We start from the raw sequence: 24,153 nt of genomic DNA, 5'->3' as shown, positions 1-24,153 counted from the left end.
GCAGTATTAAGCCAAGACATTTTATGCTGAAACAGATAAAGAAGTGTATAGTACTATTCTACCTCAGCAGAAGACAAGTTACTAAGAACGGTCTGATGTGATTCCCTGTGCTTTTCTACCTAACCATGCTTCAGGACTACAAAAATGTTTTCTGTGAAGTATGTAAGAAGCTTAAAACAAAACATACGTTTTGAAAACCGAACTAATGCTTTTATTTATTTTTAACTAAGTTTTCACCCTCAACCTACTGCTTAAAAGCCAAGATCAACAAACAAATAATGGTATGTTCAACAAAAATTTAGATATCTACTGCAGGTTTAACATGGCATGTTAGGAGCATGCCTGCACCTGGAACTATTTCTTATTTCTTCTAGATTACAATATTCACTACTGGATTTAAGAAAGGATCTTCCACATATAGACAATCTCTAAAAAAACCTCATTGTTTTTCCCTTCAGTATAAAAATACAGCATGCACACACACAAAACAAGACTCCTCTAAGCAAAGATGCCTACCATAGGTAAAAATAAAAAATAATTTTAAAAATTGGGAAGTCTGGTACAGATAAAAGAAAGACGTTATGCATGTACTCACGTCAACTGTGTAACACACTTTCATCCATTCTATGCTATTCTGACAGGTGGTTCCAGACAGTACATTTGCATTTATTTAAATCTTGATGTTTTATGTGCTCCTTACACTTAAATTGCCACTGAACATACTTGTTACTATAATCCAGAAATGCCTACTTTTTTTTCAAATAAGATTTTTTTTTTAAATACAAAAACAAACAATCACAGAATTGTTTATGACTCAAGAGCTGGTTCAACAAATTAAACTTTCCAAAGACAATACATTTGTTTCCTGAGATGTCTAAAAGTCACGTTTCAACTTTAGGTTACACTACAGTTAACAAAAAATACTATGCACAAAATCAGAGGTTAACTACAGCATACAAGCACATTTACAGAAGTCACCTAATTTCACTAGTACTCTTTGTGTTAATGTGTACACCTTAACAAAACTCCTAAAATAATTGTTATACATTACAAAACAAGGATTTACAAAACTTTATTTTATTTCCAAGTTACTTTGTTCTAAAAATGTTGAAACATAAAAAAATACCATTTACTAAAGGAGTTTACAATAAAAGGCTAACAATCTGGCATGGAAGAGGTAAATATATGGAAACCTGTTTTAACAGTCACAAATCAGTCGCTGGTGATTAAAGAACACTTTGTTCTTCAAAGCTGGTAGGCACTTCCACATAGCCAGAAATGTAAGTTCTCCTACCACTCCTTTTCCCTCCCATACATAAAAATACCCAATGCAATTAAAAAAAAAAGTAGGATAAAAGGGTGGTACATGTGATCAAATAAAAGCGTTATCTAAGGTCTTGATTATTGTTCATCTTGTGTAAATGGAAAGGTTTTGTCCCAAAGTTTTCCTGACAAGATGGAGTTATTTGGCTTTTAAAAGTGTTAGCTGAAATACCTCCCTTTTTTACCAGTATATGTTGTTTGCTCACTGCTGTATTGTTGGTTTATGTCTGTAACAGAAACTGGCTCTAGGCCAGCCCATGGGTCCTCAAGCATTGAAGGTCTGTAATAGTTTTCCACATCATTAGACACTCTTTTCTCTCTGCCATGCGCTGTACCAAATGGAGTAGATGTCCTGGGTGATCCCTTTGGAAGAAAACCATCAGGTAAAGAAACATTTAATAGACTAATTCAAACTGAAAAAAAAAAAGTTTCCTTCTAATGTAGCAGAGCTTTGAAGCTGATTATTAATGACAATTACTACTTCTCACCTGCATCTTCCTCAGAAAAATACTGTTTTATAATTTTAATTATGAGTGATGATTTACCAGGATAAGAAAAAAAAACCCAACCCATCAGTCTTCTCCAAAATATTTGTTTACGTCACTCTGACATGTAACTACAGACAAGCTCCTCATGTTCTTTGTCACGAGCTGCCTAAGTCAACACGTCTAACTCAAAAGCTGGACAACATAAGAGGGAGTTAGAGGCTGAGGAAGAGCTGATAATGCTTATAAGAGCAGAAGTCAGATATTAAGCATTTCGAAATTGAACTCAGCATCGAATAAAGCAAAGAGCAACAAATTACTTGAAGAACTTACTGGGAAAAACACCCTGTTTTAGCCAAACTAGTGCTCTGGGATATTTGAGAACAGATGACTTACTTTGACAGTCACCAAAGACTTCTGGATGGTAATCACCGATTAAGCAGATACTGCATAAAAGAAAAACCTTTTGCACGGGGCTTTTGATATTTGATCTTTTCTTTTAAAGATGAAGGACCACCACAATTGCTTCTACAGACCTGCTACGGGTCCGCAACTTAGAGAGCTATGACATAAATGAGATCACTATAACCTTTTTCTCCTGTCATCGTCCATCATCCATTGTTTTTTTCCTCAGATTCACTCTCCAAGAAAGTGAGGTTTTGTCTAAAGCTATAGTAATTTAATTTGTTTTAACCAAAGTTAAACAACCTATACTGCAGACACACAATAGTTAAGTTTCCAAACATGCCTGTTGCGTTCTGTATGATTAGAACATGATTCCTCGAGGCTGATTATCAACCTCTGATTTTATAAAGGAAGGTAAAAGCACTGATCAAGGGCTGCTCCCCCGCAACTTTTTGGGACAGCAGTGATGGTATTTGAATTTGACTAATAAGCCCTATTAGCAAATCCATCATAGGAAACAATTTCTGGGTAAAACTGAGAAATGGTGCCACATAGTGAAGGCCTCTATGCTTAGCCAGAAGAAGAGATTCCACTGAAAACTGCTTAGCCTCGAACCTGTTTCTGAAGATGTGCTGCAGCAGGAGCCTGCTTGTGTGGTCCCACTAAGTGCTTTTCTAGAACTTCTAAAGCTTGACAGTAATGGATACACAACCAAACATGGGAACATCCACATCTTATTTACAGGGCTCTTATTTCTAATGATTCATTGTAGTACAATTAGGTTATGCTGGTAAGATGATGATCTCAAAGTTGAGAAGTTATTAAATATTACTTTATTGTAGCAAAACCGTGAGGCTAAGGTCAGAGAATCACCTCAGAATACAGTTAAGAACTTTTTAAGGGACAAGGAGTCTCCCAGAACAAGACTACAGGCACTACCAAAAGTGACATTTATGTCAAGCACTCACAATAAGTAGTAAAGCAGTAGTATACAGTGGATTAGCTCTTCAAAATAAAGAAAAAACCCACCATGCTTAAAGGAGACCCTGTAGCTTTGACATTGTAAAACAGTGAGTGCAGAGTTTATTTAATGTTATGGCTTATCTGTAGCACTCAAAAGAAAGCTGAACTGACATCATGATCTGCAGTATCCAGTGGCAGAACAAAATAATTCAAGGCTCTTTTGGATGGATTTATTTTAGAATATTAAATTTTCCTACAATATAATGCAGGCCATCAGTAACACCGACATTTTTGCGTGTTTGAAATTTAGGAGATGTATTAATATGCAATACAAGATTGACAGCCTTCAACAAGTGTTAAATTTAAGCATGTAGATATTATGTTTTTAATTTACAATAGTAGTCGTTATATGCTTTTCTCCCCCATTGAATTTTCTTTAGAAAAAATAATAGGATTATTCATATTTTAGCCCTGTGGAAAAGGAGAACAGCCCTACCTGTGCAAGTGAAACCATTCTGTGCAAGAAAAAAACTGTTTGGTGCCAAAGACACCTTAAAAAAAATATATTTTATGATCACTGGCGTCAACAGCCTTTTCTCACTGAACTTTCCTTAATGAAACAGTAATTTAACAGTCTCAATACTTTTTTTTTCCCCAGATAACAACTCACTCTCCACAGTAGAAAAAAACCCCATCTTTTGGTGCTATTCGTTAACATGGTACTAAATGGGGTAATATTTCCTTGAAAACGGGGACAGTCACTCCCTTTATCAGCTTCCTTCACCTGATCTAACTTTTGCTGCTGGCAGATGCATATAAATGCGGAAATCGTGATTATACATTTCAGAAGATTTTTTTTTTTAACTTTCTGTAATAATTTTCAACCCATCATCACTAACTAGCTACTGCTACTAGCCAGTTCACTAACTCCCGATGAGTGTAGAAAGGGAAACACTATCACAAAGTGAATTCTAAGAGGAGATATTCAAGTGATACAACAAACATATTTTCATAAAATTTAAAGCAGACAGATCTCTGTGGAAAAACCAAAAAGCTCTGGCCATATAAAGGTTAAGTCAGCCGTTTCAGAAAAATCAAGCTTACTATGTTTAAGTTTTCCATTCATGAAAGTCTGTGAGCACAAAATGAGCACAGAATACTAATAACATGTCATTAATAGAACACTAAAGTAAATATAAACTGTCTTTTGGATTTCCTGATGAGATTTTAAAGGGCCACTTAAGATTTTCGTTTCAAAGGTAACAGTAGCATCATAAATTTCAAAAGCACTGTTCTTTTAACAATAGCATCTACAGAAGAGAATAATCCACATACATCAGAAGAAATTTGATGTTTAGAACATGCAAAAATCCCTCTACCTGGATCTACTCATGGCCCCATGGACCAAGATTCTTGTTGCCTGTGTCAAAGAAAATGGGGACTCGTGGTTTATGAGACTTCCTCCCTCTGTGATTGCCTCTATTGCCCTTTCAGGCAAAACAACTCATGTGCATACACGTAAAAGTACACACATGCACATTACCTTAGTCCTAGGCAAAGCTACAGACATACGATGTCTTTCTAGTCTTAGAAAGCATCACCATCAGGTCAATGCGCCTAAACTACTCAGAAGGTCTGCAGAGGGAAAAGGGAGAAGGGAAAATGTTGTGACAATCTGTGACTGGATTCAAACGTGTACCTTCTTTATGGCAGGTTTCTTTCTTACGCTCAAGGATGGAGTGTACAAGACTGCTCCTGCCCACAGGTCCTGACATGAAACAGTTCTGACTAAAACTAGAGGCAAAAGGATTCCTGCATATTCTTCTGCTCAGTTGATTTAGGGCAGGCTTTTAAAAAACATTTAATTAAATATCCGAAGAGTGATCTTCTGAAGGGAAATGTCTAGGCGTCAGTGACATAAACCGTCCCTCCAGCAGAAACCCCACATCCTTTGCCTTTTCAACAGACACAGAGGTTCAGCAATCTGTAGGCTTCTGCACTGGGAGAGCCTTTGCTGTTGTGTGAAGAAAAACTTATAAAGTTCAGAATGATCCCCTTCCACCAACAATAAGATTCTGGTAAGATAGTTATCTGCATTGTAAAAAAGTAACCCAAGACTATTTTGAATGGAAATGTGACTATGCAGTGCAGGCACATTAAGATTTTGCTAATGTCTATTAAGATTTGACTTCATTATTACACTTTAATCCTTGAAGTGTCAGTAAGAGCACCTGAAAATTTTACCATTATTTGTACTGTATATGTCATCTGTTACACTTTTAAGGTTTCTCTAATACTGCATAAAGCCAGCTATGTACATAAAGCTGGCCTCATCTCAAGAACTCCCATCCCTATCTGTGCTGCCAGTCACATGCCCAAACTAAACCATCTGAAAAAAACCATAACTCACAGAACCTGTTATTGATAGCTCCCAAGAAAACTACTTCAGTTTATAAAGCTTTTGGTGCAAAACTTTAAAGAGACTTTAAAATGGTAATTAATTATCCCAACTGATGGTCTCACTTCTGCTTAAAGGAATCTCAGCTTAATTCTCTTTAGAAGAGCACTACTTTTCTCTACTCACGTCCCTGAAAGCACTGTGTGTGCACAGGGCAGCTTCCATGATGTAAGACAGCACAGGCAAAGTAAAAGCTCACAGCGCTTCGCCACTGTGTTACAGAAAACTGATCAAAGGGAGGTACGTACAGGGGACAGAGGTGTTTGCTGCAGTTTTGGGTGGCGCTTAATTTTCTCTCTACCTTCACACGCCAGAGTATGTAAAGAAAGAAAGCTACGCTCTTGTGATTCTTTGCATCTTCACACCAGGCCTCGCCCAGGCCTGGGGCCCTCTTCCCTTTCCTGATCACACAGCTGCCTGAGCTGGGGTCTCTCCATCCTCTCTACTGGGGGGCAGACAGAGAGATGTTGCCCGGTGTGGTGTAAGTGTCGCTCTCCCCTGAAAATCGTGGCGGAAGGGAAGGTCGCTGCGCCTCACCGCAAGCCCTCGGTGTGCTCGCCCCCGCGGGCTGAGGGCCTCGCTCAGCAGCACCAGCTCGCTCGCTCCCTCCCTCCGTCCGTCCGTCCGTCCCGCCCCCGCCCCGCCGTGCGGAGGCGCAGGCCTGTCTCCCTCACCGCCCTGCCCCATACCTGGTAGTGCCTCTGGAAGCCCCCGGGCGAGCGCTTGCGCTGCTGCTGCGGGTGCAGGGGAGCTCCGGCCGGGGATTTGCCGCCGTAGGGAGCCGGGTACCGGGGGCTGACGCTCTGCGGCCTGCGCGGGGTCTGCCCTCCCGGCGACGGGCTCCCGAACCGCCCGCCGCCGCCGTGGAAGCCGTGGTCTCGGGGCGAGTGGCCACCGCCGTAAGGCCCGGGCCGGTGGCCGTAGGGCGGCGTGTGGTGGGGGCTGCCGTAGCCCCGCGGGGAGGGGGGCACGGGGCCTCCGCCGGAGGGAGGGCTCCGGAAGCCGCCGCCCGCGTAGGGAGGCGTCGGGGGGCGGAAGCCCTGCCGGTACATGGCCCGGGCCGGCGAGGCGATGGCGGAGAGAAATAAAACCTGCGCAACGGCCTCCCCCAGCGGGCACCTCGCCGGGGCGATGTCGCTGCTGGTGTCGGATTTTTTTCTCTTCCCCCTTTTCCCCCACCAGGCGGACGGAAGGTTCCGGGCTCAGAGCGTTCCGGATCGGGGAAGGCGAGGCGTGGGACACCCGGCTCTCCCCGCACCGGCTGGCGGGGCCCGGCCCGGTTGGGCTCGGCAGCTGCAGGGAGCGGACAGACGGCCACGAGCTGCGCGGACACGTCTCCTCCCGGTGCCTGGAGAGCAGGTCCCCGCGGCGGCCGTCCGTCCTGCTGGGAGGCGGCTCGTCAGCCTTCAACAGCCATTTGTCACGCTGACCCTGAGGGAGTTGGTGCGTTCTCAGGCTGAAGAGGAATAATCTGAATTGAGGGAGTCTTAGAAGACGTGCAGCAGCTGTGCCTGTTAGCTGAAATCATAAGGCATAGGATAAACCCCGGTACCGGCGAGCTCCGTGCTTGCCAACTCCGTGTAGTTGTGAGCGCCCACGGTACCACCGTTGGTAAAAATCATCAAAATCAACCGCTGCAAAGCAAAGCCAGTGCTTGCCTCGCATTGCACGGCACTTCAGATATTTGTATCTTATTGTACTCCTTTCTTGTGTAGTCTTTCAGTATATGAGCCTGCAAATACTACGTACGCTATCGCAGTCCCAGCTGAAACCACATACAATGGCATATTTAATGGCAGGGTTTTTTTAAAATCAGTTTGAACTGTTGGCAATCCTTCAGTAGAGTGGTAGCTCAGGTGATGAGACCTACGCATACAAACTCATGGGAGAATGCTCTCTCAGAGGAGAACCTCATACTTAGCAACAGAAACTCAGTTTAACTATCTTATTTACTAGCATTCCTCCTCCATTCTCAGGTATGTTAATGCAAATCCTCAACAGCTCAGTACAAAATAGTAAAGATTGAGTTGGGGTTTTTTTCCAGATTTCCATCAGTGCGACAAAGCACTACTCAGTTTTAAGACGTTGCAAGATCCGAAAGTTGAAAACGGCTTTCAGAACAGCAATGAACAAAAGCTAGACAATGAAATAAGCAGAATGTTTCTACGCTTTGGATACCAGCCTTGCTTTTCTTTGGCTTTAAACAGTTGTTGGGTGGTGGTTTTGTTTTTTTTTTTTTTGTTGTTGGCATGCAACGCTTCTTAAGCCTGTGCTGTTTGTAATGCTCATTTTCAAGCAGTCAGAAGTTTCAGCTGTTCTTGAGGTGCAGCTGTTGCCTTACCCTCACAGCATAGAAATAAATGCTGAACCCCCGCGGAGGCTTTTTTTATCCTATTACAGAGCAAGAAAACACCATGGTGTTCTGGTAACAAGCCTTGCCCTCTGTCCTAACACAAACTGAAAATATTCTGAAAGTACTTAGCTCAAAGAAGAACTGCTTGATGGCCAATCCAAGCTAACCCTTCCATACCTACGTCCAACTGAAGATAAAGCTTGCACAGTAAGTAATGTCGCACCTTGATGAAGCCAAACGGAGATAAAGGACCTCGTGCTCGTGAGAGGATTTAATGGCGCCCAGTACAGCTGCCTACCTTGTAAGCACAGAAAACTATTACGGGGATATTTTACTCTTATTCCACCTTAGCGATGTGGTATGTCACGGTCTGTACATCAGACTGGAAGTACAAGTTTCTAGCCATCAACCGTTTGGTTTGCCCAGAAATTAGATGTCGCAGCAAAAAAGAGAAAAACTTCGTCTATTTCGTATAAACACTGCGGTTTTTACACAGGAACTGGAATTACCGCCGCGACGTATGCGAGACACCTCCCTATTATATAAAGTCCAGCCACCTGCGTCCTTTAGACTAAGAAAAGGAGAAGATACACCCCTTCTAACCGGGAGCGCTCCGTACCGGCGCCGAGGGGCCCCGCCGCCGGCGGAGGACCGCGGCCACCAGCGGGAAGGGCCGCGCCTGCGCGCCGCCCCAACCCGGGAACAATTTAACGCTCCTCCCGTGTGCGGGAGAGGGAAAGGGGCGGTGGCGGGCGGCGCTTGCGCCGTGGGGCTGAGCGGGCACCTTTTGGCGGCGCTTCGAGCGGTGGCGCGGCGAGATGCTGCGCGGCGGGATGGCAAGAAGGAGCTGGCGCTGGGGCGGCGGGATGTGGAGGGTCCCGTTCCTCGCGGCCGCCGCCTCCGGTGGCGGTGTCGCCTCGCCGCGCTGCCCCGCAGCCCGGAGCGCCGCCTCCGCCTCGCCTGGCAACGGTGGCGGGGTGCGGAGCGGGGGCGCTCCCCCGGCAGGTAGCCGTGCCGTGCCGTGCTGCGCCGCGCCTTCCTCCTCCTCAGCCTCCCCTTCATCTGCCCGTTAAACCCCGCCGGGGTTCTGAGGGAGCGGCTCGGGCAGGGGTCGGAGCCCCTTTGGGGGGGCGGGCGGGACGCTCAACACCTGAGGGAGGCTTCTGCCGCCGCCGCCGCCCCTCGGCAGCGCCGCGTCCGGCCCCCTCCTGTGAGGGGGAGAACGGGGCGCATCGTGCCGGGAGCGGAGCTTGCTGCCGCCCTTGCCCCGTCCCCCTGCCCCGGCGCGGCGGGGCCTTCGGCGCCAGGGCGGGATGGTGGGGCTGGGGTGGGGGGTGGCCAACGGCGGGGGTCGCCGGGCGGCCGCGCTTGTGTGGCCTCGGTCCCCGCTCCGCTCCCTGCCGGGCTGCGGGCTGTGCCGAGGGTGCCCGGGGCTGGACTTTGCACAGCGGCCGAGCCCCGGCGGCAGCGGGTCAGCTCCCCCGGCAGCTTCGGCTGGTGGGGCGGCGGGGAAGGTGCCTGCTGCCCGCTTCTAGGCCTGATTCTTCAAAGGCTGCAAAACTCTAACTTCATTCAGTCGCTTGTTTGTTTGCTTTATAGTGAAGAAAAATAAAACCAAGCTGCAACACAGTAATTTTCCTCTGGCTTTCCGATTTCTCTCTTACTTGATAACATAGAAAATTACTTAACAATTGCATTGATTGCATTAGAATCGGAGCAAATTTGGAGTTCCCTTTCCCAACATGAACATGCTGAGCCTGTCCCTGGTTGGAGTGTACCTATTGATATTGAATTAATCCACGGTGGTGATGGACTTGATCATAACTTGCTGCATGTGTAAATTAAAACAAATTGGTTGTGCAATCAAAGCAGAGACAATAGACTTTTGGAGTGATGTCATCTGCAATTGGATGTAATTGGGATGGAATCTGTTTATCTACTGTTAACTTGCTCTGGCATTAAAAATATTAAGTGTACTAATCAGTTCTTTGTGCTCTCTTCTGCCACTCTACAAGTTTAAAGGAAAGCTTTTTTTTTTGGAGAATATGACATGAAAATTGCATTTCTGTTCTGTAGAACGATCTCTGTTGGTTGCTTACTCGTTACATTAGGCCAACCTTGGGACAACCTACTGAGCTTAACTAAACAGTTTAAATCATATTGAGAGTGAATGGATTGATTTATTTTTCATCAAAGTTATTTATAAAAGGTACATATGACTGTCTAATTTACAGTAACTTCAAGCATCGTGGGAATAAAGAGTTTACAAATAGGATATAGCTAGAGCTGGGAGCATGGATTTTTCTTTCAATCACCAAGTCACTGGAAAAAATAAAAGCAAAAATAGAAGAGAAAATGTGAGCTTGCATTTTAGAGAATTTGGACTAGTGAGCCAGAATTCCAACCAAAAACACTCTGCAGGAAAAGTAAATTTGGGTATGTGCCTGATAGGAATCTAGCAAGGAGAGGGGAAAAAATACCCAAACAAACCAAGAGATGCTTCTGGTCAACGGTGATCAATTCTGATCTCTTCTGCTGTTTGTAGTATGGTATTGTTTCTTTTTGTACCTGCAGTAAGGGATCGGTAGCACTCTGGTACTCGGGATCAGTGTGCCAGAACTGCTGTTTCCCTGATGGTCAAAAGGCTTTCTGTTGAAAGCTTCAGCAAATTAGTGCCTTGATGGAATGCAAGTTTAGGTCCTGTATGTTTCCTTTGTGAATATTTGCCCTCTTCTAGTTTGAAGATACGAACAGGTCTATTTTTTTTCCACAGATTTTCAAAAGCTTGCTTTTGATCACTCTTATATTTCCTTATTATTGTGGACATCGGTGTTATTTATCAGCATTAAAAGATAGTCACAATGGTCTGTTGGTCTCTGAAACAACAATTGTTCTTTCTTGTTCTGTTCCAACTATTAGAAGAGTCCTAATCCCTGAATGGAGTGTTAGAGGTTACAATAATTCATCAGTCTTAGTTATGCATAAATGCATATTTATGGACTAATCTTAACACTTTATAGGCTTCTTTGAGAAATATCTTTATGGATTCCTGCAATTCAGTTAGCCACTGATAGAGGACCTGTTGGCTCTGAAAGGCTGCTGTTCTGGTAGTGTATCTGTGAGAAACCGAAGTAACGCTAAATGCTGGCTCAGGAGCAGAATAAGTGAGCCACAGAGTAAGAGTGCAGCATTAAAAGGTGTGGAAAGAATAGAGGAAGGTGGACCCTTTTTGTTAACTAAAATGATTTTTTATTTTTTTTTTTCAGGGAGCTGTGCTTTTCAGTAAAGCTGTTGTTTACGTATTTTCTCTAAACAGGGAGTAATGCCATTGTGAAGCAAATGGTGCACTTAGTTCCCTAACAGACAAGCCTATGCTTAGGTGTTTGCTCAGCTAGAGCCGACTTGGTAAAACTGAAGTTACACTGGAGGGTCTGTGGTGTTTACCTGACACTAGCACAAGTAGTTTGCAACACCTGGAACTCTCACTGAGGTGTGCAGCACTGAAGAGAGGGGCCAGCCTGAGTTTTCCTAAAGGCTTTGAAATGTGCCAAATATGTAGCCACTTCTAGATAAGCATGTTTTCAACATGCTGCTTGGCCTGCACGTTGTATTAAAAACCAAAACCCATTAAACTCAAATCCCTTGGGAGTGATTGAGGGTAATAATTGAGGCAAACGTCTTTAAGATGAGGAATGGAATGCAAGTGTTCTTACTGAGAGCAGTACAATGAATGAAAACATTTTAGCAGAAGCCCTGAATTCCCAATGCTGCTTCATATCTCTGTAGCTTTTTAATTATATATATACACCTCTATATTCATGTCCTCTTTACCATATATACATTAAGGTAGAAGCGAGAGTTTTGGGGTGACTGAAGGGTGGCTCAGGTCTGATGGAGGGAGTGTGGAACAGGTGACACAGGCATTCACTCCTGCATGACTTGGGAAACGCACCACACTGCCCTGCATGCTTTGAGGGACTGTGCTTCTCTTCTCCTTCCTGTTCTGTAAGGAACTCTATGCTTGAATTAATTGTTGTTTTTTTTTTTGTAGGTTCCACCCCCCACCCCCAAATGTTTTGCATCTTTCTGTTACCTGGACAAACACAAAAAGATGCTTACCACAGATCAGTACTGTGTAATTTTGTGGTGTTATTGGCCAGGTGCTGCGTGGATTTTTTTTTTGGGTGTGGTATAAGACCACCTTCCAAATAATAATGAAATTACTATCCATACGGGGTGATGAAGTGTTTGCATCCCCAGCCTGTAATTAAAGACACTGAGTTAGCAGAAGATAACCCAAAGTCACCCAAGAGATAGTTGGCAAACCTGTGGTCTAGACTATGAGATTGCTTGCTTTGCCTGTGACCCTTGTTGCTGCTGCTGTTGTTTCTTAGGAGTAGTCAAGTTGGAAAGGGTGAGGGAAAGGAGGAAAGCATTGTGATTTCCTAGTAGTTATATTGCATGTAAAACTGCTGTTGAAAATTAAATATAGAGTGAGTATTTCCTTGGTTCATATAGTCTGTCTTCAGTTTTATAACCTCTTTTTTGAAATGCAGATATTCTCTTTGTTTTTTTTTTCCTCTGTGTGTGATGCAAGTGCACAGGTCCACACAGGTTACATGGGTCAAAACACTTTGAGGATACTATGGTTCACATTGGTCTGCTACCGTTAGTTTTAGCTTGTGTCATTCTTTCTTTAGATTAGTCTTTAAAAGTTATATGAGTGTTTGTGGAAGGCACATATAAAAATATCTCTAACAAGTAGCTTTCTTCTAGAATTGCTAGGTGTTTAGGATAGGTCCTGCAATGTTCACCATAAGGTTTTCCAACTTTGAAAGCGGTTACTAATGTCATATACTCCTAACATCCTACCTGTGCAGACAGCTTTATTATCCTTTATTTGGGGAGGGAGATGAGGGAGGATGATGGGAGAGTGTAATAAAAACGCTGTTTCAGACTAATGAGAAAAATATCTTACCAAAAAATAATTCAAGAGTAAGTTACTGTTTTCTGTTTCTTGTCAGGTGCTAGTAATATAAAGCCATTGGATGGTGTGAAAATTCTTGATTTAACAAGGTGTGTGTTTCATCTGTAATTTGGCACAGTCTGTCCAGATGCAAATATTCTGATAGGAAAAACTAAGACGACAATATTTTTTTTTAATATTACAGGGTGCTTGCAGGGCCCTTTGCCACAATGAATTTAGGAGATCTAGGGGCTGAAGTTATCAAAGTGGAAAGACCAGGTAAGATTTCTGTTTATCTATTTTAGATATAAGAAGAATGTGGAGTAGTTTAACAAAAAATTGTTCATGTATTTTAAGTAACACATGACTAAGAATGCAAGATGGAAAAGTTGTGAAAATATTAGAAAGACAATACTATGTTTATTTGGTAATGGTGTGTTTTTGGTGACAGTGTGTGTATGGTATTGTGCTAAGAAATAATTGTGTACCTATTTGTATGTTTTTCCTGAGCTGGTAGTTTTCACGTTTCGGGGACATTTTGCATCCTTGTACTATTTCTGGGATGGTAGAGAACTAGTTATTAGTAGGTTTGCTTACACATGTATGATGTGTTTGCTGTAAGCTTAACACTGTGCTCCATGTATGTGAGTTTTGATCAGAAGTGTTCTCTGTTTAGAAAAGAGTGTGAGAAGGTTGAAGTTTTAAGGTAATGTACTTTTTTCAGGTATTAATGTACAAAACAGTACTGAGTCATCACTTACCAAAGTGCCTTATTCCATCGCTTGAAACGAAATTGATTTTGTTTGAGTTGTTTGGACTTCACTTAGATTTAAATTGAGCTTGTGAACGTTTCAATGCATGGTGTTTTTTTTGTAACATGGTGAGAGAGTTAAAACAGGGTTTTTAAATGTAGTGTTTGACATGAGAAATTTGACAAACATACAAATCCCTCCAGCAATTAGTTACAGAAGAATTATGAAAAAGGTGTTTTTCCTATTTGGGAATTCAGAATCTTCAGCTCAGTTCCCTCTGAGCCAAAATGTCTTAGGTAATTTTAAATAGGAATAATCTTACTACTCAGGATTAGAATACTGATAAAATGACAGGCATTTTAATTTTGGAAGCAGAAACCCCACTTTCTATTTTCATTTTTCTTATTACAAGGAAGAAAGGTAACATGAACATTTAAACTATGCATGCTGGTTTTAGCACTGCTTTTGTGTAATATTTTATAGATCTAGTGGGGTTGGCAAACAGAGTATAAGGTGACTTGGCATAATATATCAACTTTCTTGTGAAGGTAACTTTAATATTGCAGTACAGTCTCAGGCTGTTAATGAAAAATTACCTTGTCAGAGAAATCTTCCTTTGGAATTGTGCAAAGTGAACAAAAGTTGTTTTCTGCATGAGGCAGTTGTATCTTTAAAGTCCAGGATCTGATATTCCTGTATAGGTGGAGATGGGATTTCACTGGAAAAGGGAGATTTCTGAATTTGCGTGAAAATCTTGGTACTAGTGCTGAAACTGTCTGAGGTTAATGAGGTTTGAGTGTGTGTTTTCAGATGCAGAAACTTGTGTAGCTCCTTCTGAGTATGAGTGGACTCTGGGTAATTAGCTTAATAAATCAAATGTATTTATTTTTGTGTGTTTCAGCTTAACACAATTGGCTTTTTTTTTTTTTTCCACTCAGCACATGCACTTCTTATTCAAAGAGTTGTTGAGGATTGGGTAATGGTAAAAATTGCTTCATTCTTATGGAATAGCTATACTTAGTTTGTAAGACCATACAAGAAGAATAACAAATTGAATGGCATTCAGTTCTTTTTTTAGAAATGTTCCCTGCATTTGGCTTTGTTTTATGCATCATTACGCATTTGAGGCATGTAAACTCTCTTTTGATTATTACTAGTTTTGAAAAGAGCTGGTGAAGATAATTACACATTTAAGATACTAAAACATATTATATTCCCTATATTTTATTTTAAATAGGGAATATTGAATGTTTGAATATCTAACAAAACACAATGTCTAACAACAATTTTGTCACATCAACGTATGGGTCATCCTTAATCACTCACCATTGTTTCAAATATTTTCAATTTTGTGACAGGGCAGAAGCTGTATCAATTTTGTACTGTCAGGTGAGACTCACAGTGGTATTATTCCAAGTATCTAGGTAGTAGGAAAGGATCAATGTCAGCAATTCAGTATGAAGTAGCAGTTTTGGAGATTTGCATTATAGCTTATAGGGTTTTGTTTTGTGATTGAAGGAGAAGGACAGCTTGACAATTCTGAATTCCAAACATTTTAGAATGTAAGTAATTGGCTCTTTCTGTGAGAGGATGTCTACTTTCACAGGAGTATTAATCCATAAAGAATAGTAGCCACATTAGTGTCCTACAGGGAAGATATTACTGAAATGTTTTGTTTTCAATGGCTTGAAGTTGTAACATACAGAAAAGAGATTCCCTCCCCGCCATCTTCCTGCTTGAACCAAAATAGTTCTTTGAGATTCTGAACAGTACAAATGTTGATGAGTAATTTATATGTTTATATAACTTCTATCAAAGTTGATCTTAAATGGCTCTAGGTTTTGTTACCATAGTGTATAGCATAATTGTGACAGTGGCTGTATTTTCTAAGACCAAAGGTCTTTCAGCTTGTTTCTGTATCTATGCTAGTATCAAGGAGTCTTCTGTGTTGACTCACTAAGGAAAGTTTTCACTCATGTGATGTTAACAAGTAGATAAATTCTAAATATCAAAAATAGGTACAGGAACGTGCATGCTTGCTAGCACTCAGGATGATGATTATAGCTGAATTTAAATTTAGCTTTAATTCTAATTAAAAGAGATTGCCAGTCTTAGTTTTAATTCTAATTAAAAGAGATTGCCAGTCTTTGTGACATTTAAGAAAGGTTTAAAATTTGAAATTAAGCATAAATAACGTCAGTGCCTGCAGCAGCTTTAATGCCATCGTGTCTTTCTCTAAGGCAAGAGCCTTCTGGAAGGGCTGGAGGTAGGGGATTGCACCAGCGATACCAAGTGCTGCTTTTTGTTGGTGTTCCAGCAGTGTGCAGCTTAACAAGTTGTTGCTGATCAGTGGTATCTTGATGTTGTGTCCAGATTGTTTCAGGAATAGCTTAATGACCATGTACACAGTATGTCTTGGTGTGCAGGTCAAGAGCTTCGGCTAAATTCTTCCAGATTGCCTATAAGAATGGTATTGTAGCTCTGCTTTAAGTTAACAACCAAAACAAACCAAACCCCCAAAACCACAAAAACCCAATCCTACCCTCAAAAGAAACCGAAAACAACAAACCACAATCAAAAATCCCCCCAAAACCCAAACCTAAAACATAGCAAAAACCCAGAACCCCAAAACTAACCCGCAAACAAAACCAACCAAAAAAACCATGAATACATTGGTGGTATGTGGCTGTATATTAATATTTTAAAGCCTAAAAGTAATTCCACCACTAGCAAATACTATGTTCACTTGCTTAATCTTGTTCACTTTTCAGTATTTTTTTTACATAAATATCCTAAAATAAATAGACTAATTTTTGTCCTGCCTGCTAGATGAAGCTTAGGTTGTTTAAATATGATGTTTTTATTTCTTGGCAGTGTGATATTGAACAACTATGAAAATGCGATGGTATTTCTTTCAGGAGCTGGTGATGATACAAGAGCCTGGGGCCCACCTTTTGCTGGAACAGAAAGTGTTTATTTTCTCAGTGTCAATAGAAACAAAAAGGTATATGGAGTGCAGTATTGAACATTAATCTATGTTTTCTGTAATTGCAACTGAAGACAATACTTCTTTGTTTGATTCTTAACATATATAATGGAGCAATAGTTACAATGGCCTTAAGTTATGAGGAATAAATTTCAGGAGAAAAAAGAGCTTTTTAGAACAAAAAAGGCTGCAAATCTCTGGTATGGTGCTGTTGTCAGCTGAGGCAAATTCAGAAAGCAAGAGTGGTCCTGCTAGTCCTCAGTTGCTGGTGCAAATTGAAAATGAACCCTGCTGAAAGTAAGGGTTATTTTATTTGATGGATCATTTTTTTCAGGGGTACCATCTCAGCTGACCTGCATCAGCAGGAGCTGGAGGAGAGAGGCATCATACTGTAGTTAGGTTGGCTAAAGGAAGCTTGTGAAGCTTCGGGATTAAGATGAAGTTTCGTTACATGCCTGTGCTGTTTAATGGCTTGTTGCCATTGAAACAAGTGGTTCTCGTGTCCCCATGTGTACTTGCAGTAGTAGGTCCTGTGCGAACAGGCAGTGAACAGACTGCAGTGCAGCTCCTAGCTGGACATACGTCAGGCTTGTTTTGGTGCTTGTCTGATCTATGGGTGAAACAGCGCAGCTTGCTTTACCAACAGAATTTTTTTTTGCGGGGGGAGGTGGTGTGTGTGTTAAAATTTACTTACTTGATTTAGCTGTAGTATGAAACTTGACTGTTGGTTATGTTTAGAAGCGGCTGATAATCACCAGAACAGCTTTCACATAAATTACTGTTGTAATTTTTTTTTATCCCCAGAGTATAGCTATTAACATGAAGGATTCAAAAGGAGCAAAGCTGATCAGAGAGGTAAGTTTTGATAGCATGCAAACTGTGCCTATTTTGTACTGTTTTGATCCTGAGCGATAAAGAATAAACTCTGCATTTCAAGTATTAATTTGATACATGATTATTAAAAATATGTGTGTGTGCAATAAATTTGTTAAATTACAGTATATAGCCTCTGTACGCTGTGCTTTGGGCTCAGAGTATGGTGTAATTGCTAATGATTTTAGGTATAAAATTTACATGAAAATGTCATCAGAAGCTTCAGATGAAATATTGTGAGGAAAAGGTGTAATGGCCTAGCATTTTCCTTTTACTGTTGCTGCATTTGATCTTGCTGTACTACTTCATTAGAAAGATTTAAGACTGATCTGATTAAGTCAGTGAGCAGTTTGCAAAGAGGAGATACTGGGCTCCAGTATTTGCAGGTTTTTGAATGTTACAGTGTATTCATGACTTCAGTTGCTCTGCATCTTTCTAAGAAATACTGTCCTGTAGATCAAACTTAATATTTTTTTCTTTTTTCTTTTTTCAGTATTTGAGTTCAGAAGGTAAAGGTCATTTAAGGGTGATCCATTTTTCCATTGAAAAATTACTAAAAGCATCGTATTTCACATTCTGTGAAACTTGTGCTTCATTATCCCTTTTTTTAAATTGAGAAATGTAAGACCTGCTACTTCCTAGTGCTGTGTTTTTAGCCCTGCAGTACTAACACATCTAAGAGGGTGAGCTGGCTTCTGTTACTGCTTGTTTCAGTATCAGTTTCAATGACTTTTTCACAGCGAGACTGTGTCCTGCCATAAGTGGAATTTGTCTGGTAGTATTTTTTTTTGGGGGGAATATTGAATGAAATGGAAATACGTTGTCTGATATTTTTGACCTTTTTTCCTCCCTGTCAGCTATGTGAAAGATACTTCATACGGAAATCTTTGGAGCTTACAAGCCAAGGATTCTGCAGTGCCTTTTCTCTTTGCAGAACAGAACCATTTATTGTTGATTTGTTATGAAGCCATATGTTTATCTTCTAAAGGTTTTGGAAACAGACAGTGTTTGTTCTTGTCTTCCTTCCTAATGCATTTGGCTTGCTGTTAACTGCCTTTCAAATATTTGTGTGTCTTCCTGAGTGAAAATTATTTTTTGTCTTTGGTGATGGTATGCGCTCACATCCTTTTGTTGTAATATGGCTCAGTATCTCTTTAGAACAGTATTCTGCAGTTATTGTCAAAGCTCATTTTAAGAACCTTGAGCATACCTTTCTCCTGAGTATTATCTAGCCTTAACTAATTGACTTTTCTACTTATTTATGAAGAACTTGTGAGAATTCAGTTGGCTGGGAGCTGCTGGCTCACCTTCCCTTCCATTGCCTTTAGCTGATAGGTCAGTGTGTCTTATGCATGCTCTCTCACTTGATAAAGCAAACTATTCACACATATACACGTGTGTGTGTGTGTATATGTTTATATGCATGTATATGCACATTCTTCTTTGTGTGGAGTTTTTGTAAACCCCCAAGCCGCCCCCCCCCCCCCAAAAAAAAAAAACCAAAAAAAACCCCAACAAAAAACAACCCACCACAAAAAAAAAAACCCACAAAAATTCCAAAAGGTATGAATAGTTTGCTTTATCAAGTTAGTAACATCATTATTTGTTTGCATTATTCAATTTAATAACTACTTTGGCATGCATGATGCCTTCTTTTCTTTCCTGAGGCATAGATGTTGAGTATATAAGTCCTATCTGGAATACATAGTATTCCAACTCAAGTCTGTGTTGTATTGCACTGTTGTTAGAGGTTAAAATACAAATTATATGTTCAGAGGACTTGTAGGACATGAAGTGTGAAATTTCAGTTGGCAGTGGACTTAGAACCCCATTTAGACTGCAAATCCCTTTGGATCAGAGTCTGAATCCAGTTCTCCACAATGGCAGAGCCCTGGGTACCTATGCTTGGCTCAGTGAGTATACAGAGACTGCTGCCTTTATGCATTAAAGACTATTTCCAAGTGTCATGAAAACGTTAGTCGCACAGCTGACACAGCACTTGTAGGATGTCTTGAAAATTTATGTTAATTTCTCTCTGAGAATATATACACTGCTGAGCTGGGCCCAAGTCATTGTATCCTTGCTTAGCACTGTTGTCATCCCAGGTATGTTGCCAAGTCCAGAAGTATGGTGCTTTTGATATTACAGAACTGTATGTCACACTTTCTTCCTCAGTGGCTTGCAGATGATGATATTTCTTCAGTATGAGATGGACAACAACTCTCAAACCATTTTAGCCCATACAATCCCCATAAATTGGGTAGATTATAAAATCCCGGTGAAATCAATACACAAATTTTAACTGATTTTGTCTCTTGAATGAATTAAGCTAAGGCTGTGGTATTACCAGTTTGAAAAGTATTTATGTATGTACTCTGAAGGATTTAAAGAGAAAATAAAAAACCCCTTGGCTTTACTTTTCATGTTATTAAAGAGCAAATAGCTTGCCCCTGTTGTGTTCCCTTTACCTTACTTTGCTGGCTTGATCTGCTGTCCCGCACAGAGGATTGGGACACCATAGATCTGTCTGAGCTAATTCTGTTTTTACTAGCAAATGCTTTAGCTCTGTGGAAACTTGGATGATCTTGAGAACGTTCTAGTGAAAAATGTCTATTTTTTAAGAACTTCCTTGAAGTTATGTTCCTTTCACTTCTACAGAATCACGAATTAACAAACCAGCCAGCCGTACACATTGAAACCCAGCAATGCTTATTAAGAATCTAGAGAACAGTTTCTCATTTTACTGTGGTCCTACAGGTTCTTGACGTAGTCACTTCAAAAATACTTCATAACGTATTTTAAAATGCACCTTTACTGTATGCTGAGCTTAGTGTCTGTACATGTTACTAATGTCTCTTCTGTTCATCCAGTTAAACCATTCCTGAGTTGTGTGCTGCCTTGTTTTTTAGCTTTCCTGTTAAATACTTGCTGGCCTGGCAGCTTCTTTGGCCTTAAATTCAGCTGAACAGCCTACATGCTAGAAGAAAAATGCTTGTGATTGCTGTTATGATGATGCTAGTTTATAGAAGGTGGTCTAAATACTGAATATATTAATCAGACAGTAACATGGTAGTTTCAGAGAATGTGACTCTCATCAGCTGAACATAGCATTAAGAAACCAAATGTTTTAGGTTATGCTAAAATGTGTGCACAAATGTGTGTACCTGTCAGGGAACAGTTTCTTTAACTCCTGGGGGGGGGGGGGGGGGGCGGGCGGAACCCAATCAAGCAAAAAATCTACAAGGCATACATCTTTCTTGTAACATGTAGTTCTCCTGCTTCAGAAGTTCTTAATTAGTATAAGTCTTATTGAAACATGTGTATCTATTTATAACTTTAATGGCCTTTAAATTACATTTTTTTTTTCTTATAAAAGTTATATGTTAATCTTTAACTTCAGTAGATTTTTTGGACTGGGTCATTCATTTAGATGTGATGGAGAAAGACATGTTGCAGAGCTTGACAGCACTGTTCTAATTGAGGTGGCTTTAAGATGTTAATTTTAACCCAATAAAATTTTTGGGCTCCCTATTCTGCTTCTACATACAAGAAGTGAGATATATGGACTCTGTAACAGTAATTGTAATCAATGATTTTAAAATGAAAAACAATTTATAAAATTATTTCTAAGGTAGAGAAAGTACGAAGGGTAAAGATGTATTCTTTCTCCCACCTTTTTCTCAAGCTAAGTGCAGGTATAAAAGTTTTCAGAGCAATCATCACCATCACCAAGTCTTGGGAAATTTATGTGATACTGATAAAATATTATGGTTTTGTTTAGTTGCTTTGGGATTTTCACAGTTTTTCTAGCTACACAGCATCTCTAATGTAGTTTGCACAGATGTACAGTCTAACAGGTTGAAAAATATCTCAGTAGATTTTTAAGCTTCATTTTGTCAGGAAGACTGGAAACATTTTGATTAGTGAGATTTTTAAATTAAGTTACATGAGGAATATACTGAGCTTTTGGAAGCTTGTTAACAAATCTTACTCATCCTTTTCTTTTCTAAAGCTTGCAGCAGTGTCTGATGTTTTTGTGGAAAACTACGTCCCTGGGAAACTGGCTGAAATGGGTCTAGGTTATGAAGACATTAAAAAGATTGCTCCTCACATAGTGTACTGTTCAATAACAGGTATTTTAATTTCAATTACTTGTGTTCATTATTTCCTTCATTCCAGTCAACTTGTTATAAAAGCCCTGCGGTTATATAGAAGTATATTATTTTAATGCCAGTTAAGATAGATTGAAAGACTAAGTGAGTTTGACTGTTCAATTCAAAAACAGGTATAGAAAAATTGGGAGGTAGCAACCATGTCAATAGCGTATAAATTGTTCAACAGTGGCATTACCCTGCCAGCCTGGCATGTTCTTATTGACTTCAAAGGAGCCAGGATTGGATGGGCTCCTTGGATTTTGCTTTGAACTAGGCAAAAACTCAGTGGTGGGGTGGGTTCCCACCCCGCCCCCAACAGTTTTACTGTGTCATTTTGCATATTGCAGCTTTCAAATCTGGTAATCACAGTGTTATTTACTGCCCTAAAGCATATCTCTCTTCAGATATGCTTCAGATATGTTCATGGAAGTTTTACGTTATTTTACTACAGTCTATTGCCTGTTAACTGAAAAGGTAGGAGAGTTGCAGGTACTTTATAATGCTGGGAAGAATGAAAAGAAAGCAGACATATGAATATCAGGAACAGCATACATGTAAAAATAATTGTAAGCCTGAAAAAAACACTTTAAAAAACCAACAAAAAGCACCCCAAAAAGTCTTGATCGAGCACTAAAATTAAAGAATCTGTGCATGAAAAGTGTACTGTTAAAATACAATTACATTAAAACACAGACGTTACAGGTATTTTTAGACTGGTTTAAAATCTTAGTTACAAACATATTTTGCCTCTGAATTTCTGACAAATAAATGGCTTTGGCTTTTTAGTTGCTGGGTATTGATGTCATTTAATAGGAAACAAATAGCTTTTTAGTCTTTTGTGACATATTTATCATGTTTGAATGGCAAATATCTGAAGAAGATGAGCAGAAAACCAATTATATTCTGGGCTTGCTAAGAATCCTTTTGTTTAAAAACATTTTTAGGTTGATCAGTGTCTAGTTACCACAATGTTTTCCACATTTGCTTGTGCATGTAATCTTACAATTGGATTTTGTCAAGTGCTTTTTGCATTTTTTTGGTTTGTTTAGTTGCTGTACCCATAACTGATGAAAAAGAATAAAAATTATATGCAAGCTACAATTTCTGTGAGGTGGCTTGGCCTTTTATTTGGTAAATTTTCCCTCTACTACAGTAGAGACTACATTTGGAGTACTGTGTCCTCTTTTGGGCCTCCCAGTTTAAGACGGACAGGGAACTGCTTGAGCAAGTCCAGTGGAGAGCTACCAAGATGATCAGGGGCCTGGAGCATCACCTTTATGAGGAAAGGCTGAGAGGCTTGGGTTTGTTCAGCCTGGAGAAGAGAAGGCTGCAGGGGAATTTAATCAATACCTATAAATATCTGAAGGGTGGGCGTCAGGACGATGGGACTAGGCTGTTTTCAGTAGTGCCCAGTGACAGGACAAGGGGCAATGGGCACAAGTTGGAACACAGGAAGTTCCACCTAAACATGAGGAAAAACTTGTTTCCTGTGAGGGTGATAGAGCAGTGGAACAGGCTGCCCAGGGAGGCTGTGGAGTCTCCTTCCCTGGAGACACTCAAAACCCTCCTGGACACATTCCTGTGGCCCCTGCTCTAGGTGTACCTGCTCAAGCAGCGGGGTTGGACAAGATGATCTCCAGAGGTCCCTCCCAACCCCTACCAATCTGTGAAATCTGTTCACACTACATGTCAACTTTTGAGTGCTTTTGTGTTTTGCTGATCATAGGCAAAAAAACTTGCTTGAAGTGAGGACCTAAGGAAAGACACTGTTCAATTTCACAGAATCATAGAATTGTTTAGGTGGAAAGGACCTCTTGAGACCATCTAGTCTAACCCCTTTGCTCAAGCAGTGTCTTGCAGGTTTCTCAGGACTGTGTCCAGCTGGGTTTTGAATACTTCTACAGCTGCTCTGGACAGCCTGGTCAGTGTTTGATCACCCACAGTGAAAAAGGTTTCCCACATGCAGGAAAATTTGCCATTGCATCTTGTCCTGTCAGTGGGTGCTACTGAGAAGGATCTGGCTTCCTCTTGCTCATTCCTTCCCACTGGGTATTTATATACATTGCTAAGATCCCCCTGAGCTTTTTCTTGTTTAGGCTGAAGAGTCTCATCTGCCTTGCTCTCTCATCATATGTCAGATGCTCCAGTCTCTTAATCATCTTTGTGGCTTTGTGCTAGACTTGCTCCAGTAAGTCCATATCTGCCTTGAACTGGACACGATACTCCAGATGTGGCCTCACCAGTGCTGAGTAGAGGGGAGGGAACTCCTTCCTCAACCTGCTGGCGACAGTCTTCCTAATGCATTGCAAAATGCTGTTGGCCTCCTGTGCTACAAGGATACATACTTTATGTTCAGTTTAAGGGCTGCCTAACTTCCTCCACTGAGGGTAAGTCTTCCGTGCTGCAGATTTGCCCTCTAGTCTCAAGGACCTAGG

General features: G+C 40.8%; 2 protein-coding genes across 4 annotated transcripts in view; one reads left to right on the top strand and one right to left on the bottom strand.

Annotated features, from left to right (window-relative positions):
- Positions 1–427: 427 nt before the first annotated feature.
- MPLKIP (M-phase specific PLK1 interacting protein) lies at positions 428–6,796 on the bottom strand. Its single transcript, XM_064443858.1, has 2 exons — positions 6,324–6,796; positions 428–1,686 (listed from the first exon to the last, which is right to left on the bottom strand). Exons 1-2 carry the CDS (start codon positions 6,684–6,686, stop codon positions 1,483–1,485), a joined length of 567 nt encoding a protein of 188 aa, XP_064299928.1. The 5' UTR covers positions 6,687–6,796; the 3' UTR covers positions 428–1,482.
- Positions 6,797–8,694: 1,898 nt separating this feature from the next.
- SUGCT (succinyl-CoA:glutarate-CoA transferase) overlaps positions 8,695–24,153 on the top strand; it is a 332,529-nt gene continuing 317,070 nt past the window's right edge. For 2 of the 3 annotated variants that reach the window (XM_064443856.1, XM_064443855.1), the window contains exons 1-6: positions 8,695–8,992; positions 13,012–13,063; positions 13,159–13,232; positions 16,624–16,709; positions 17,496–17,546; positions 21,577–21,697. In XM_064443856.1, coding sequence (XP_064299926.1) covers positions 8,806–8,992; positions 13,012–13,063; positions 13,159–13,232; positions 16,624–16,709; positions 17,496–17,546; positions 21,577–21,697 — 571 coding nt within the window. In that variant the 5' untranslated portion in view covers positions 8,695–8,805. The remainder of the gene's footprint in view (positions 8,993–13,011; positions 13,064–13,158; positions 13,233–16,623; positions 16,710–17,495; positions 17,547–21,576; positions 21,698–24,153) is intronic. The other variant, XM_064443854.1, reaches the window with a different exon arrangement.

Source organism: Phalacrocorax carbo, chromosome 2 (assembly GCF_963921805.1).
Source record: "Phalacrocorax carbo chromosome 2, bPhaCar2.1, whole genome shotgun sequence".
NCBI lineage: Eukaryota > Metazoa > Chordata > Aves > Suliformes > Phalacrocoracidae > Phalacrocorax > Phalacrocorax carbo.
Note: the sequence above shows the minus strand (reverse complement) of the source record. Positions and strands in the feature narration are given on the sequence as shown.

Excerpts from the sequence above, each read along its gene's own strand:
- MPLKIP (XM_064443858.1), bottom strand. The coding sequence starts at position 6,686 with ATGTACCGGCAGGGCTTCCGCCCCCCGACGCCTCCCTACGCGGGCGGC. Across the intron at positions 1,687-6,323 it reads GCTTCCAGAGGCACTACCAG|GGATCACCCAGGACATCTAC; the intron begins GTATGGGGCAGG and ends TTTCTTCCAAAG.